The 18,544-nt window shown below is 43.9% G+C and overlaps 1 protein-coding gene across 1 annotated transcript in view; it reads right to left on the bottom strand.

Annotated features, from left to right (window-relative positions):
- The window catches only part of TOP1 (topoisomerase (DNA) I), a 68,870-nt gene that overhangs the window by 9,282 nt on the left and 41,044 nt on the right, over positions 1-18,544 (bottom strand). The window contains exons 8-17 of the mRNA XM_019509787.1: positions 17,619-17,734; positions 12,273-12,394; positions 11,428-11,550; positions 10,076-10,263; positions 9,156-9,300; positions 7,385-7,528; positions 5,766-5,951; positions 4,024-4,092; positions 3,100-3,214; positions 1,318-1,445 (exon numbers count right to left, since the gene is read on the bottom strand). Of these exons, the coding sequence (XP_019365332.1) occupies positions 1,318-1,445; positions 3,100-3,214; positions 4,024-4,092; positions 5,766-5,951; positions 7,385-7,528; positions 9,156-9,300; positions 10,076-10,263; positions 11,428-11,550; positions 12,273-12,394; positions 17,619-17,734 (1,336 nt within the window). The remainder of the gene's footprint in view (positions 1-1,317; positions 1,446-3,099; positions 3,215-4,023; positions 4,093-5,765; positions 5,952-7,384; positions 7,529-9,155; positions 9,301-10,075; positions 10,264-11,427; positions 11,551-12,272; positions 12,395-17,618; positions 17,735-18,544) is intronic.

The following is an 18,544-nucleotide window of genomic DNA, read 5'->3' as shown; positions in this document are numbered from 1 at the left end:
TTTTTTTTTTTTTTTTTTTTACAAGTTCAAAGAGTACTTATAAACTAAGGACACTTTAAAAGGGCCTGATTTTCTGGGCACCTTTCCTTTGAAAGTCAACCTACCTTAGGCTTAATTTGAGCACTAATAAAACAGAACTAAACCAAACAAAACAACTCCCTACCCAAAAGAGAGAGAAACCCCTCCTGAGATGTTCAAAATCACTTACCACTTTTAGCAGGTGAAAAAATTGGCACCAGCTTTACAAATCCATTGTACACAGAGACTAGCTTGATAAAAAAGCTGCTTGTGAAATATCAGGATGGGCAATTCAAAACAAGAGACAGCAACTGGGAAAAGCCTCTGGTAGCTCCCTTGCTCAGGTGCAAAGGGCAGTAGATAAGTACACTGGGATTTGCCAAAGCATAGCTGATCCAGGGCCCTTTTGGTCGGTCAGTCCCTAGGCTGGATGCAAACTAAGACCAGATCACCTAGAGGTACCATGTTATCCTATGGAGAAAAACTTCTTGGACAGACATGACAATCAGTTTATACCCTGAATTATACAAACTGAAAGCTCTTTAAACCTTCTAAAAATACCGAGGACTGCATCTAGGCCGACAGTTTTAGCCTTTGCTTGGGATTCAGTGACATTTAGAGTTTCACAACTTCCCAGTCTTTAATTGCTACTCTTCAAACATGCCACCTACTGCAAAGTTAAAGGCTCAACCCAGTTGTAAAAACCAGGGGTGAGGGCAGAACAGGTTAAGTATCACGGAAGCAAAGAAACACTACAGTGCTAAAACAGAAGATCTTATTGTAAGGGTTATTCTGAAGTCAGGATGTGAACAGACTTAACCACATTGGAACCTCACAGCCTTTGTCAAAAAATCTGTAAAGGAAGAGGTCAAGTCAGAAGTATTGGACACAAGCTGAACTGACACAACGGTCTACAGGCCACACTAAGGGACTAGACACCCACGCTGATTTCCTTTCACAAGTCAGAGACAGAGACCTCTGGTTTCAAGGTCAACTCAATGGCATGTCCTCAGAGCAAGTCAGAGTTTGAGGATGGGAAGCATTCTGATTTGTTTTATCCCTGACCAAAAGTGCCTGATGCTATTCTACCTGAAAGGAGAAAAGCACCTGTAACTATACATTTCCTTTAAAAAAAAATAAAGATTCACTTCCCAGAGCAGACTAGTTTCAGATATAGATGCATTAATGCCCCAACCTAAGGAGTCTGGTTCTCCACAGACCGAAGGAAATGAGATACCCAAAACCCAAAGAAGAGGTATTTCTAACACTACTTTGAATTTAATGGAAACTGGGCATTACCTTGGTCTGAAGATTCATCATGGATTTTTCAAAGGTTTTTGGTGGCGCCCTCTGGTGGTTACACAGAATAGCAACAGCTCTGTTGGCACGGTTATAGGAAAGGATCTTTGCTGGGATGTTATCATCCGCTGGAAAAGTTTAAAAGCAGGTGAAGTGGAGCTCTGCAAGGCTGAGTAGTCACGGCCACATTCTGCTGGTTTTACAACTTCATATCTACCGAGGTAATCTGGACTCCTCTAGCATGCCAGTCTCAGCACTGCATTCCAACTATTTTGCACTAAGTACCAGTTTACTTGTATTCCAAGTACTAATTCATTTTGGGTCAAGTCCCTTCAATGGATGCCTTGGCTTGGAAGCTTCTCAATGGAAGCCTTGGCCTGCTGGCACTAAAGAATTAAAGGTGCATTTTGCTTCTCTTCATGCATTATAGTCATGAATAATTGTAATGGAGACCACCAACAATGGAGAGTGGGGAGGTCTGTCTGGTGATGAGAACAGGGGTCTGTGAACTAGAATTGCTCTTGACAACATGAGACACTGGATAGGACACTTAACTTTGGTGTGCTTCTACATACATACTCTTCTAGAAGGGACTGGGTCTTCCCATCTCAGAAGGGAGGTTAGGTTGGATTGAGAGCCTGCAACCCCTATTTTGGCCAGTCCCAGATACAAGCTGCATACAGTGTGCACTCCAGCCAGTTTGAGGCAGACACCACATGCCACACAGATCCTGGAGTGGCCAGAGTGGGTCCTGGATCTGGCATGTGGTGGACCCCTTGAGCATGTCCCTCCCCACCATACCAGGTCCAGCACCTGCTCTGACTGGTCCTGGACAGCTCCACATGCAGTGCCTGCTCTGGGACTTCTGCTGCATACAGCACCTACCCTGAACAGACTAGAGCAAGCCCTATGTGCAACCTGTATCCTGGACTGGCCAGAGAAGGTGCATGGGCCACATGATGTGGTTCTGCGGCCCTGGTCCAGTCCGCAGGCCTCATCTTTGACACCATTTTGATGAATGGCACCATAGAAGTGTCAAATACTAATGCTGGCTTGTTAGTTTGCAGATGCCCAGCTGGAACAAGTGGGGCTTTAAAGGACACCTCTGCTCCCCGCACAAGGAGTAACTTCCAAAACGTTAAATAAAAAGACAAGACATTTGCAGGGCCCTGGAGACTAGGTACATTCCAACAGGCACAACTAGAGGCTGGGGACAGGGTGCATGCAGCTGACCATACATCAGCTTACTACTGTCCCAACCCTGGGCTTCTTCCCAGTGCAAGACAGCACCCACAAGTCTGTTTTGGCAGTCAGTCAATCTTGGTACAAGCCATGGCTCCACAGTCATGCTGCTTTTGCTGGGAGAAGTACAAAGGGAGTGGTACAGGTTTAGAATAACTAAGTCTAAAATACCTGTATTGACCCATCCTAGAGGAATCCCTAGGAAAGCTGATGAAGTTCTCTTTGAAGCTGTTCAGAGCCACAAGAATGGGGACCAGAACCTGACCCCATGGAGCCCAGAAAATACTTCCCCCTTTTAATCTAAATATGCATGATGAGTCAAACTGGTTCTAAAGACAAAGGAGGAGAGAGGTCTTTGTGGAGAAGGGGAAATTCTAACCTGTAGGCCTCATCTTAAGTATCTTCTCCATCCCCACAATGATCTTTGTGCTAGACATCAAAGTGTCCACACTGCATTAGCTAAGGTAAAAAAAGGGATCCATCCAGGACACTGCAGTCATCACAGTTCCAAATGAGGCAGTCCCAGACAACAGAACTTACGGGTAGTGAGCTCCTTTAGCTGCTGCTGTAGCGTGATGGAGGCATTGTAAGTACGGAATACCTTGGCTGTCAGTCCCTCCATAAGGTCTTGAAGATGTTTATTTAAGATACTGGTCTATGGAAGCAGAAAGAGGTCAAGGTTTCAATCAGTTCAGCATCATGACCAGAATCCAGCAAACCATTTGTATCTTTACTAGCCTCGTTACTGAACTGGACTGGAAGTCGAATAGTGAATTTCTAGGTGCACACAAGACTTACTTCCTGGAACAGGAATCCTGCTGACCAGGACAGGTAACCATGCCTAGAATTTTGCTAGGACTTTCTATATCTAAATCTGAGGACAGGGTGGCTATGCTGCAGCATAGCAGGCAAGGACCTGGAGTGGAACTGGGCTTTACATCTGCATTAACAGACTGGGAAGGAGGAAGTGATTATGAACCAATAGGTGATGGCTGGTTAGCATTCATTCTAGAGGTCACATTTCTTCTTTCACATTTACACTTTGGGCCCCAGAATGTGTGAGTGGGTCTCTCTTGCCCCACTCAGCACCTTCACTGTGTTCCTATTAATCTGAACTGGTTTGGTTGGAGCAGACAGGAAAGCTGTTATCTCACGCATCCTTCCCCTCCACCCAACACTCAGGCTGCTGCTATACCAGGTCCTAAGGCACTGAATGGCAGTTTCTATAAAGAGCTTGTAATAGGCACACCCCTACTGGAAAGAGATGACCCACTGTTTCTGGGCCACTATGACAGGCCCAGCTGGTTAAAAAAAAAAAGAGATGAAATCAAGGCCTCTGCTGTGGCAGGGCATTTGCAATCAGCTGGCTGTCAGCAATGCCTTCACTCTAAGACTCTCTAACAGCATGATAACAATTGCTAGGGCTAGATTAAAGGAGCTCCAAAATGCCATTTATGTGCTTACATTCAGTCGGTCAAAGAGGTCATCCTCAGGCTGCTTATTCTCCATGAACAGCTGAAGATTCTTAAAAACCTACAAGAAAGAAGGGGGAAAGGGATGGAGGGCTCTTAATAAGGAGACTGGGTGGTTAGCAATGGGATATGGAAGCTTTTACCTCCAGGTTACCAGTTCAAATCCAGCCCAGCTTCATAGTGCTTGAAACCCACCATCTTTAAAAAGCTGTACAGTGAGCCAGGTGAAAAGAGTTGTCCCATTCCTAATAGACACTTGTCTGCACATTAAGGCAATGCCAGAGCTTGCCTAATGCTTCACTCCCTGGTACCAGAAATCAAGGACCGATTGGCCACTGAAGTGAACTCCCCCCCTACCCCCCCCAATCACAAGCAACTAGGCTACTTGCCAAGCATGTCTGATATCCAAAAGTATACCCCTGACCATTCTCCCAACAAACAAACAGAGTTGCCAGCACAGGCCCAAATAAGAGATGTCAGCAGCCTAGGCCATCCAGAAGTGACCACACTCCCTTTGCCCTACTAAATATTTCACACAACTGTACCACAATTTGTAAATTCCCTTGATTACGCCAAGACTGTGAATAGTGTCCTATGTGGCTTGGAAACTTCAACGTCCAGACTTTTTAAATCGGAACACATTCTCATAAGATACCAAATATACAAAGATTTCTGGGTTTTTTTTTAATAAGCAGTTCCCTACTGGAAAAACTCTGGCGAAGATGCACCAAGAGGAACAATTATTTTAAACAATTAAAAACTTTTTCTTCTTCTTTTAAATAACGATTCATTTATATAGTGGCCGCAGTTTTATAAAGGTCAACATGTACTGCTCTTTTTCATTAAATTTACCACAGTATTGCATACCCTGTATTTTATGCACTGTGCTAAGTGTATACCTTGTGGGCCAGATTCTGAACTCAGCTACACCCACATACATACAGAGTAACCTCCTGGACTTTTTAACCCCCTCCATTTGGATTACATAGACACCGATTTATTTTTGGATTCATTCACACAGTTTGAGGAATAGAACAGATGAACTGAAAAGAAACAAACAAACTTTGCCTCAAAGACGACGACCTCAGGCAGCATGCAAGAACCTTACATACTGGTTATTAGGAGTGGACCTGCTCTCCATAGTACCCAAGATCAGGATGTAGCCCAGTAGAAGAACATATGCAGATGTGAATGCAAATGAAAGCAAGGGCCCATAGAATATTTAAACGTCACCCGGGGACTGCCTCTTAAGGCGTAACTGTGTATTTACTGTTATACCAGTAGCTGTATAGTTCAGTACTGACCTCTTACAATATCGGGGAAAGTTTGTCTTTTGGGGTTGTAGATATGAAAAGCAGCTCTAAGAAGTCTATCTTCAGAGCACCTGACAAAAAGCCAAGGCTGATGACTAGCAGCATGTCCATATAACGACTCTTAAACAGTCATTTCTAGTCATGACAGGAGCATATAACCACAATGGCTGAGAGCTCAAGGTGGAGAGAGGGTAGGAAAAAGCAGAAAGCTGTTTAAATCCTTCATATTTCGTCCATATCAGAACAAGGCAGGTACCATCCTTACCCCTTTAAAAAGCATTTCACAAGAAGGGCAGGAAATAAACTACTTGTTTTCTGCTTACACATTTGGCTAATATCTACCAACACATTTGGTTTCTACCAGCTAGCTCCTCTTTTTCCTGTAGTACAGTGTGGAGGGGAACGATTGCAGATATCTTACCCTCTTCTCAACAGGGACTTTGTTGTAGTATCGGATGGAGTCTTTTCCGAGGAAATCAAACTCAACCACGTATTCCTGACCATCCAACTCTGGATGCAACTTAATATGTTCTACTCGGAGAGAACAGCAGCCCACAGTGTCAGCTGTCTCCCCTTCTTCCTTTTCATTACCAGCTCTCAGGGCAAGCTACAAATTGAGTAAGAAAGAAAAGATTGTTAGCATTTCAAACTGCTCTGGTATTTATGGACCGTGGGGACCTCAAGACATACTGGCCTTGGGGTCAGGGCATTCTCCATTTGGTCTAAAAATCTTAGATTTTAGTGCCGTAGTGCATTACTCTCAGAACAGGAGGTGAAAACAGATGTTCACAGAAGCTTAAAAGTAACTCAGAAGGAGGGTTTTGAAAGTCAGATTGCTGAAAGAGATTTATAAATAGCTGTAGGCAAAATGAAATGCAATTGGATTTACATGCCTGGGGGAGAAGAAAAATAGAGAAGATGCATCAGGGTGGATGAAAGGTGGGGTGTGTGTTTTTTTAAATAAATAACTTAGTTTATGCTAAATAAGTTGTTCTTTTTAACAGTAAATCTGTTTAAAGTTCAATAAAAAAGATGATGATTACGATGACTGCAGCCTAAAATTTTAACTATAATTTCTTAAAATTATTTAAACGTAAATAATATGAAATAAAATGTGAAATCCACTTTAACTTTTTGCATTTAAAAGTTACCTGAACTCGAACAAATCATTCACGATTTGCTATTGTAATAAAAAGTAAGGGTTAAATATCCACATATACATATGCCAAGCTGTAATAGTTTAATAAAAATGTATTCTCCTGGAAAGAAAAAGATATACCCACTTTGGTAAAAAAGGCTACTTCTGGCTGCAAAACAATAAAGCCTTTCTTTATAAACATACATATACAAAAATCAATAATTTAAATCAAGATCTCCTGCTTTAAATCAATCCACCTTGATCAGCATGGATACTTATCCAGTCACAGAACCCACACAGAGCTGGGCTGTCACTATAGGTTTCAAATACTACAATGGCATAAATAATGTAGTTCTTCTGTAGCTTCTCTCCCCCTCTGTATGTCTGTACACACACTCTCTCTCTCTCTCTCTCTCTCTCTATCTGTATCCATAGTGGGGCAAGAGCAACTAGCATAGTTTGGGTCATGATCACGGAGTCCATAGGTGCCAGTGAAAAGCAGAGCTTTCCAATTAGAATTAGAAACAGCTGGAAACAGAAGAGCCATATACCTACGTGCACAGTTCCCACTGATCCAACTGGGGAATTCTGGAATTAACCAAATTGTGCATTTTGTCTGAACACAACAATGCTGCCAAAAATAGCCAGGTTCAGTCTGGCAGTTTCCAGTTATTGGGGAAGAAGCAGAGGGTAGAATGCTCCCCAAAGACCCCATGCACTTGAAAAGCTGGGGTCCCAATACAATAATGAACAACTTCTCTCAAGGCCCTTTCAACTCCTCTACTTTGTAGAGGGTGCAAATGTTTTAGTCAGGGGATGATTTAGGGCTCTGGCACAGGTACCCAACCATCTGCATTTTTATACCTAGCAAGACATAAGATGACTGACAAACTGCTACTCACTTTATCAATGAAGTACAATGCCACAGCCCTCTGTCGTACTTTCATTTCTTTGGACTTCCAATCTTCTCGATATTGATTCCGGATCTTGTCCACACACTTCTTCAACCTCCGAGCTGTCTCATACTTCTGCCAGTCCTTCTCACCCTGTGGAGACAGACACAGCCAAGTCAACCTGAGAAAGTGAGCAGCAAGAGCAAGGAGCTTGATCTTAAATCCTGCTCAACCCTGAATGCAACTGATAGTCTGTCATTTACAAAAGCCCTAGGATTTCACTACTTATAGCCCTACTCCAGACTACATTCACAGGTGGCTGCAGATAATTCAGTCAGTCATATTAAATGCGAGCAAACAGGTAACTATAGAAGACAAATGAGTCAGGTACTTAGTCTTCCATCTTTCTAAATATAAAATAGTGTCTCCCTATTCTATTAAGATGACTTAATTACTTGCAACTTCCATTCTCACAAGCAAGCACCCTCACAACAAAGACATAAAAACAGTAGACAGTGAACGTTAAACAACATGCAGAATATCTGTGTGATGACATAATTAGAAATTTGGAATTTGTTCTTTGGAACAAGGTCCACACACATGCAGAACAAGCCTCTTATTTTCACTCCCTGAAGTCAGCCCAGTGAGACTATGGGTGTCTTAAAACAAAGCAATTTTCCTGGTGCAGAACTTCCAAAATATAATCTTACTTAAACAGAAATCCAATTAGGTTTTAAAGGATTTTGTCATACATGTTTTACAGTATGCATGTGGATACACAGTAAGTCTTTTCAAATCACTTCCATTCTGCAGGTAAGTAACATGGCTTTAGGCGTGTGTGAAGCTGGCAGTATTCAATTTGGATTCAATCCGAGTTGAAGGATAGCGATTCGATGTTGCTGAATCTGAAGATTCAATTCTGATTCAGCCATAGACACAGCTTCATATGTTTTTTCTACATACCATGAGGTACCAGACACGGCTCGTGAATGCCGAGATGGTGGGGTGGATGGAGCGTCCCACAGGAGCACAGGGAGTACACCATGCGCTTGGTGGTGGATCCGGAAGTGGACCGGAAGTACTTCTGGGTCTGCTGGTGAGTGTGCAGGGGACCCCCCCATGCTTCTGTGGGATGCTCCATCCACCCCACCATCTCGGCCTTCACGAGCTGCACCTGGTACCTTGAGGTATGTAGAAAAAACCCACATAAAAACTGTGGATATGGCTGAATCGTCGAATCTCTCCAAATCGAATTAGAGGCTTCTGATGTGATTCGGAGAGGTTAATAGGTCTTCTGATTCGATTCAGATTTGGAGATTCGTCCGCCAAATTGGGCCAAATCTCCTCCAAACTGAATCAGCAACTGAAGCTCTGCACAGACCTAATTGCTTTATGATGGGGAGATGCTGTTGTCCAGCACATAGCTAGAGCTTCACTGCATAACCAGGAAGGAGAAAGCAGGGACAAACCAACAGTTGAAACAGGTTAAATATTTAAAAAACTTTGGGAAACAAGTTTCCCATTAAGCTTACATCATAGTGTGAGAAGTTCTCATTAAAAGTGGGAGGTAGTAAAACTGCAATTTTGATGTACAAAATCTGAAAGCACTTACCATTCTTAGCTTGCATTACTGCAAAGTAGCAGTTACCCCTTTCTGCAGTTAGCAAAGGAGGTGACATATGCCTGTCTCTTGTCTTAGAATCAACAAGCTTTACTATTCCCCCTTCTTTTGAGGGTCAGTTGTGAGACTACATGGCCAAGTAACTTTCCAGACAATTACCTTGATTCTAGAACTGGGGTTTAACATGATATATTTGATAGATCCCTGGATGTTCTCAGTCCATGACACTAGCCAGGTCACTTTGTTATCATGCCGGACTTCCTTCCATTTGTGCCCTGGAGGTGGTGGAGGAACCTTGGAATCTCTGCACAGGAAGGAAAAGCAAGAAGAGAAAAGGAACAGTCTTAAGAAGTCCAAAGTAATACAATATAAATAAGCAGCAGTGGACAATGAAAAGCAGTACGCAAGTCTCTTGCCCTTCGGTAGCTTGGGCAACTGCCCATTCCCACAGTACATGACACCAACTAAAAGCCATCAGAAGTTTCACTGCTATGCTCTACCTCTTCAAGAATTATCCTGTTAGTCACTGTTCTAAGAGATAATATTGGGTAGTCTACCGTTTTGATTTGGGGATGTTCCTGCAGTTACAGCATGGGAGTGGAAAAAAGCTATAGGACCTAAACATAGGTCTGTTACCTCTTAGGCCACAAACTGAAGTGAGGTGGAACAGTTGTATACTTAAGAAGTTGTGCACTTCAACACTTGGCAGTACCATTAATGGGTCTGGCCTTAAATAAACAGTGCATACAGTTTATCAAGGATGTTCATCAAGACAGATATGCTGACAGAGGTATACGGATGAATTGCGAGAAAGTTTCTACAACTTACTTGCATTATACCTCTTTTTCCAACTATTTAAGCTGGTCTAATAAAAGATCTCAGATTCACCCAAAGAACCTTGTCTGCCCATGTTGTTAGATCAACATGGCTACAACCTGCACCCCTCTCACCTCTGAAACTAGTAGTGCTAAGATACCCAACACATGACCTTTAAGTATTTTGGTGCCAAATCTAATTATGCATGATGAAAAAAAAAGTTATCTAGGAAGAATATAAGGTACAAAGCATCCTGTGCTCACTTGCTGCAATTAATGACGATGTCTTCTGGCATGATCCGTCTCTTCAGCATGCCCATCTTGGGATGGTTGCCACGCCCTCTGAAGAGGCCCGGGGGCTCAATTTTGAAGTTGGCAATCCTTTCCTTATGGTTATCCATGACGCAATAGCCATATTCTTTCAATAACCTCTCATTCTCCTCTTTAATTTTCTAGGAAGACCCAAAGTCAGGAGATTACAAGCCACTCAATGTTTTGTTCAATGTTAAGACTAAAAGGTCAAAATTACTTGTACTCTGGTCATGGCTAGACTCCATTTATACATGCCATATAAACCTTGAGTAAAAGCAGTCTTTGCCCAACAGGTCATAGGCATAATCTACATATAAACCACCAGACAAAACACTTTGTAACATCTACAACCCACTCGAACTTTGAGGGAAATTGTTTCAGCTGCTCAAACCTATTTCCCTACATCAACTCCCCCATTCATCTGTCTGCAGACCATAACAAGCCAATAACTTAACAAGACTGCTTGTTAAGCTTGACCCAGCACACATTTTAAGAGCTCTTGATTGACTGCACTTAACAAAACCTGTTGCTTAAAGAAAGGGAATTCCTATTGTTCAGGTCCTAACACCATGAGATGAAAAGGTATGAAGAAATCAGTGCATCCTTAATTAAGTTGCATGCTCTCCCACTAATGTCACTGATGATCCGCCAACTGAGACCTGACAAAAAAGCCATTTCTACTCCATTAGTAATAGCACAGACAGAGGAAACTAACCAATAAAAGTAAGCAAAGTGAGGCAGACTTTCACACTGGGAACCTTTGAATGCTGACACCATGGGGTTTGGTGCTATTGGGAAAGATATTTCCCCACAATTAGTAGACCTCTGAAGTAGTGTTTGATTGGAGTTTCATTATCAAAGACACTACACAGGAGCAAATTTAGATGGTCAGATAAGCCTTTTGTTCTTACTGAAGTGGCCCTGAGGAAATACAGGGCTACCTGCTTCTAAGAAACTTCATCTTAACTATATACCACAATGCAAGAGGAGTGTGATCAGAGACATTCAGTTAAGGAGAAAAGCACAGTAGGTGGCAATTCTTTATTCAGATTTTATCTTGAGATATTACTCATACAGACATGTTAAAGGAAGCAAATGACACCAAAAAAAAAAAAAACTAAGGGATGCTCAAAGGGAACAAAAACTCAGTGCCTTCAACACCATGGCAAGGTCACCAGGAACCCTTGAACTGTGAGACAATTGTTTCAGATAACTCCTTCAGTATGAGAGGGGAGCATAAGTTATATAGAAGAGTCATAAGTGGATGAACACATCAAAAAGTTTTCTACAGTTCCTTAGAGTACCTGTTTCTCTTCCTTGGACATCTGTTTCCTAGCTTCTCCTTGAGCTTTGAAATACTGGCTCATGTGGGTGAAGTCACACTTGCTGAGGTTGCTAATAGTACTCTTCTCTTCTGCAGTCATCTCCTTGAAGGGAAAAGGCAAAGCTTTTAAGCCTTCTTATATGCAAAAAAATATTTGCCCCTCCCAGCCCTGTAAAGCAACACAGAACAGGTACTGACAATAAATACAGATTGTCAACTGCTATGAAAGAGCTCCAATTTCTATCAAGTGCTATGTATAGAGAAGGTTAGAGAGAAAGGGATGGATAAAGAGAACTTCTGATGCATAGAATTAAGACAGCCTGATCTCTGTAAACATTGCATAATAGTGTGCATTTTATTACACAGTAACCTTTTCAAGTTGTTGAGATAACTGGGGGAAGAGAAGCTGCCTATGCAACTTTTGTCAACGGATCTAATTCGATCTTTTGGCATGCTTACATTGGTTGAGATGATGAAGCTCCTGCTTGGTAGGTCCCTGGAAGGGGCTTGTCTCCAACATAAAGATTATGATGGCTCTTCGGTGATGTACGCAATGATCAACTCAGCCATGCCTGTGATGTGGCATGATGGGTAAGTTTGCCTTGGAAAAGGTCGACCCTTGTTTGAGAACATATTTATCAGCAGGCCCTTCCTGGTAAACTATGTACAAGCTGGAAGCTCCAAAGCTAAATCTGAGGCTGCCCTTGGTCCTCTGCCACTCACACTAGAGTTTTTGGGCACAGAGTCAGAGTAGTCCCTATTCACTTCCTAGCCCTTGGAAGACAATAGCAGCTTTGGCAGACATCCAAGTCCAGGATTGCATACCTTTCTCCAGTCTTTAAAAAAGTTTTTCCTGAAGATTTCCTTTGTAGTGTACTCATGATCAAGCATTTTTGCAAAGAATGTGGCAACTTCTTCTGCTTTGGGGCTCAGCTTCATGACTTTACCTACAAAAGAGGAGTTTTTAAAAGTCAGCTAAAGAACTGGAGAGACAGCGATGCTCGTCCCCTCATGTCAATCTACTCTTCCCACCCATGCAAGGTTTAAGGCATGCAGGAAGTCTCTGGCCTTCTACGGAGGTATAATACATAACCAGAATAGCTACACTAGGGATGTGTATGGCTTTCCTGCAGTCAGAGAGGATTTTTTTTTTTTTTTTTGCAGACAAGTAACCCCTAAATAGGCACTGACGATTGGTGGAAAAAAAATGAGTTGGATTTCCATTAAATGGTTCTAATCTAATCAGGAAGTTACCCTGAAATCTAAAGTAGCAAGCAAGAAGCAACAAGCAATTTAATGTTAGACAGTCCTGAAACAGATACAGTGGGAAGAAGGACAACTCCTTGCAGCAAACCACTAGCCAAGAGATAACATTTTCAAAGGTGTGCAAATCCCAGTTGACAGGAATGGTGCTGGTGAGAAGGGAAAACTACTGGCTTCTATTCAATCCTCTCTTTTCCCCTTCCGCCATATTTAACAAGCCTGCAGACAAAGAAATCATTTATTCTCTTTCCCTCTTCCCCAAAAGATCTCTCTCATTTGCACTTCTAAGGATAAGCAGCTATTTCTAGCTAGGAATGAGACAACCTCATTTGCCGAGAAACATGCCCATAGTGTCCTTATATTGGCTGGCAGGTGATACCAAACGTTCACCTCTCGCTTTCATCAGAGGAAAGCATGCCAAACCTCTATTAACCAAGAGAATGAGAGAATAAGGTAACATGGGAATGCACTTTCCAAGTCAAACTCAAAAGCTAGTTATATTTAAGAGACCAACTGATCTTTCAATGAATGGGGAGGTTAGATTTCATCTCGGCCACCAGACTGCTGAGAGGAAGGAGGACCTCTGATGGTTTGAGGGACAAGCTGCTGCAGCAAAGCTGCAGATTCAACACTTAGCCCTTCAGTCCCAGACTGCATTCCTGATGACACGAGGCTTCAGTACTTCCTAGGAAGGATTCCATCTCTCTCTCACGTGTATAACTAGTAGGGCTGTGTGAGCCGCTTCGACTTCTGTTTTGATGGAACTGTTTCGTTTAGAGTTTCGTTTAGTTTTGAAACCGCCGTTCTGTTTTGTTTTGTCAAAACTGTTTTCCTGTTTCAACGTTTTGCCCACAGGCAATAATGGGGAAGCACAAAACTGCTTTTAACTTTGTCATTTCTAGCCTGATTTGGATGATACTTGCAGAGATGTTATCTGAGGGCATGAAGCCTGCCAAGTTTCAAAGAGATAGGTGTAGAGGTTTTTGGGAAACTGCACCTCAAGGTGCTGACAAACAACACTGTCATTTGCAGGCAGCCTCCTGTCATCCAGCAGGGAGGTCCAGAGGCCCACAAGTCCTGGAGGGCTGTGCCAGACTCCCGTAGCTAGGAAAATTGGTGCACTGGATTCCTTTCCAGCGCTGGGAAGAATGGTGCTGCTGCAGGTCCCAGGTGGCAAGACCAGCCTCCTGTGATCTAGCAGGCAGACTGGGGGCCTGAACCCCCAGAAGGAGTCCAGAACAGCCCCTGTAGCCCTCCTGGGGGCGCAGGCAGGCCCCTGATCTGCCTGCTGGATCACAGGAAGTGGCTGCTGCCGGCTGGGGCCAGCAGCAACACCAATCTTCCCATCGCTGGGTGTGAGCTGTACTCAGCACTGGTCCCAGCTGGTGGCAGCAACCTCCTGTGACCCAACACGCAGATCAGGGGCCTGCCCACACCTTTGGGAGGAGTCCGGTAGAGCCCCGCAGCCCTCCTGGGGGTGCGGGCGGGTCCCCAATGTGCCTGCTGGATCACAGGAGGTTCCTTCTGCCACCTGAGACTGGCGCTGGGGACAGCCCAGACCCAGTGCCGGGAAGGTTGGTGCTGCTGCCAGCAGGCAGACTGGGGGCTCACACCCCCGGGAGGGCTGCGGGGCTCTGCGAGACGTGTGGGCAGGCCCAAATCTGCTTGTCGGGTCACAGGAGGCTGCTGCTGCCAGCTGGGACCGGTGGTGGGTGCAGCCCACACCCAGCACTGGGAAAACTGGTGCTACTCCTGGCCCCAGCCAGCAGCAACAGCATGCTGTCATCTGGCGCACAGATCTGGGGGCCGGTGTCCTCTGGGAAGGCTGGGGGCTGTGCCAGAATCCTCCCAGGGGCCGCAGCCCCCCCCCAACCTGTGCGGGATGACAAAAAGCTGATGCTGCCAGCTGGGACCGGTGCTGAAGCCAAGCCCAAATTCGAAACTCGAGATGTTTCGAGTGACCTTATTTCGTTTTGAAGCTGTTTTGAAGGCTTTTGTTTCATTTTGATTTTGCTGTTTTGAGCTCAAAACGCTTTGAAACAGCTTCCAAACAAAACACCCAGTGAAATTTCACGCAGCCCTAATAACTAGTAGCAAGGCATATTTAAGGTGCTGACAACCTTGTGAAGAGTCTGCGCATCAGTGTTTTTTTCCCTAATTAACTGTTTTCTCTCATAAGCCAATGCTAAAACTACTACTACTACCACCGACTATAACTAGCTATTGAGAAAGCAGAATATAGACCTTTTATTTACTGTGTCTAAAAAAAAAAAAGAAAAGTTGGCCATGTGTAGACGTTAAAGAAATGGTAAAGAAATCAGCTGTCTTTTGGTATCTTGTTTAGACTTGGGTAAACCCAACGTGCGCGAGACCAGACAACACTAAAAACTAAGATACTAAGAGGACTGCTGCTAGTTTACTTGTCACAGAAAACACTGACAGTTTACTTACATAGAAAAGGACCCCATGTAACGGGTTTCCACTCCTGTTACTAGGGAAAGACTACAGGGAAGAGCCACAGGGATAGGTCCCTTTAATGTGAGGACTTTTCAAACTAGAGGGGATGAAGACAGGAGATGCAGCTGAGGGTAAGCTGCAGACCTACCTCTCCTGGAGACTATTCCCTGGTAAGGAGGACCACCTGACTAACTGGGATTTGGGAACCAGAGATGGAGAAGAGCCTGGAGTCATGAAAGCAGACCCCAACCACTGGGGGGAGGGTGAGAGAGAGACAGACAGACACTTGGCAGTGGTGCCAGGTCCGAATGCCCTCAAGGGGGGAGACACCCCAGAAGCTGGCTAGCCGTGCCCTGGGATGCATGGGGAACGGACCTACAGATGTGTGGATCACTGCAGTGCTAAGCTGTGTGTGTTTTTTTCCCCATTGTATCTTTTGGGCCAAAGATTTATGTTTGGGACTCTGTTTGGTGGCCCAGAGGGCAGGACAGTTAGCAGAAAGAACCCAAATTCTCTGTTGTTAACCAGTGGAATGGACATGGCTATAAGGGGCTACACGTGGAAGCCGTGCAACAGGGAACTGAGATGAGGGACTCTGCTGTAACTGACCCTTTGCACTTTGTGGGTGCTTGTTGTGAGGCCCTAGTCCTGCCAGGGCAAGCAGAGACCAAAAGCCCACTGACCTAGCTCAGAGGTTGATTAGCTTGCAGAGCCAGGTGTGCCGGATTCAAGACCCAGAAGGGACACAATAATTAAGACAACAGGGCAGGGCAGGGCAGGGCAGGGCAGGGTGGGATCTTGCAGTCAGCAAGGCTGATGCCCTGAAAGGAGGGCCTGGACTCAACCACTGACAGTGACAAGACAGATAAGGATGAAGCAGTGATGCCTGGCTTTAAATCCACCCCGCCCCCTCTGGGATGAAGTAACCTCTTCAAATTATTTAACAGTGAGACAGTGACAGGTGAGTGGAAAAGGAGTCTGGAGCCAAGAGGGGATGGAAACTTGAGGGTCACTTGCCAGTAGCAGCCTGTAACACCCTCAAACAAACAGAGACACTGCAAGAGGAAAGTGTCTGGGCTGAAAAACAGATAATTAAAAAAAAGTGATCAGGCAGTCTTGTTTTAGGGTTAATACTATTAAGAATGCTCAAAAGCTACCTATAGGTTGGGGGTAACCCCACTTACCCTGTACTATCAACTTTGGAAACACAGCTGGGGAAACCAGATCTGCTTGAATTGCATTTCACTCCTTAATTTTCCTTCTCTCAAAGGCTTGGGAAAGTTTCCAATAATGGAAGTGCATCTTCAAAGACCATGGAAGATATCCAGAGCTCTGGACATGTTACTTGGCTTATAAAGCAAAGAGCAACTAGTAAGCTGCTTTGGCTTTAAAAGCTAATTTACAGATTCTGGTGCTGCAAGTGACCGGGAGCTCTAACAATAGCTCAGGCAATAATTACAGACATCTTATCAGATGGAAGCAGGCATTCTGTTGTAAAAGAAGGACTAGGAAAGGGAGAGACTCCTCTATTCACTCTGGTAGCCTAGCAGCTGGCAGACCAAGTGTGGAAGGATTATTTAAGTCTACAAGCAATACTGGGGTAATCTCTGAATTGGACAATGCCTTGTGCACAGAGAGGATGATGTTGAGAGGCTCTCTTAATAGCTGGCTCATGAATTAGATACCTCATTTTTGAAGACTTCAGTGTGACTTGGACATGCAAATAAATGTGTTATTAATTAACAGAAGAATCATGCAGTTATTTAAAAACTTAAAGCCCACAATATTGCCAGGGAACAGCCCAATCTCTGAAGGGAACAGCCTCTCAAGCAGTTCCAGGAACAGATGTCCCTTCAGTCAAAAATTCAATTTTCATCCACTGAAAAGCCTTTGCCTTCCACTTAATCCAATCCCTGGTTAATTTGGTCCTCCATTTAATATGATCAAACCTGCTGGAACCCAATCACTTGTATTAAAATAATGTTGGCCTTTTATTCTGATCACTTCAAGCAGGTGTTATTGAAAAATTTAATAATGGGCTATAGAAAATTGCAATTTAATTAATAACAAAAGAGAGGCAGAGAGAGAGAGAGAGACACCAACACGGGGAATAAACAGAGTGCCTGGGGAAGACCAGTGATGATGATGCATAGCTACAATCACAGGCTGCACTGGTTAGATATTGTCCTTGCCAGTGCAAAACACTGTCAGGTGCATCTGAGTTGTGATGTGCATCAAAAGGAGAATAAGTGCACTTGTTTAATTCATTCTAAACCAAAGAATCCTGTAGACTTTTCATTGTTTCTAAGAACTTTGTTCCTCTAACGGAATTTGCTTTAGAGGCAAATAATTAAATCAAATCACCACCTCACTCTTCCCTTCCTCAAAAGAACCACCAACCCCTAATAAAAATGCCACTTTCTTTTCCCAATGGGACCCCTAGTGACCCACCATCATAGTAAAACTTGACGTTTTCAGGCAGAGGTTCATATGGAGGAGCAAACACAGGACCTTTGTGCTCTAGGAATTTCCATTTAATGCCCTCAGGATAGCGCTCTTCCTCCCACCTTTAAAAGAGGAGACAGACATTAGTTGATACCAGCTCATCACCCTGTAGCCATCGATCCATTGTATACTTAGATATGATGTTGCATAAAACACAAAGCAATCACTGCACTTCTTTTCAGATTTTGGAGAAAGCAGTATAAACAAACTTTGAACAGCAAATACACCGTCCTCTTTTTCAGTATGGTAGTCTCTACACGCAAATTAACATTGTGGATCAAAGTTGCCCTGCTATCATGCCAGAGAATTATCAGTTGGTTGAAGCTTCTTGACGTCTACCTTGCTGGGGTCATCTGACCCCAGCACTCTTTCCTGCCCAAGTGCAGGGGGGCTGGACTCAATGTTTTTGTAAGGTCCCTTCCAGCCCCTAACATCTATGAATTTATGAAGCAGAGATGATGTTAACCTGCCATACAGCTTCACCAAAGGTCTTGAATGCAAGTTTGAAAAAGCCTGGTTCTTGGCCAAAGGAAAGCACAGGTTGCCAGACTGGTGCAGGCTTCTTTACTACAAAAAGGTAGTTAAAGCCCTGAATTACCACCGAGTCTGGGACCTCCTCTTAGCACAAACGAATAGCAGCAAATGCAACCCTTTCTGAGGTGGAAAGGTGTCCTATTAGAGGCAGAGAGACTGTCATCCTCATCATCAGTTGCTGATTCCAGCCTCTCACTGGGTCTGGCAGTACCATAGCTCCTGAAATAACAGTTTCACTTCTGACCTAAGGAAACCCAGGTGTCTGGAAAGAGAAGCAAGTGCTAATGACACTTTGCTGATAGCACTGCTTTTTTTTTTTTTTTTTTTTGTGCACAAAG

The sequence above is a fragment of the Gavialis gangeticus genome, unplaced genomic scaffold (genome assembly GCF_001723915.1).
Source record: "Gavialis gangeticus isolate Ggan-Ray unplaced genomic scaffold, GavGan_comp1, whole genome shotgun sequence".
Classification (NCBI taxonomy): Eukaryota; Metazoa; Chordata; order Crocodylia; family Gavialidae; genus Gavialis; species Gavialis gangeticus.
Note: the sequence above shows the minus strand (reverse complement) of the source record. Positions and strands in the feature narration are given on the sequence as shown.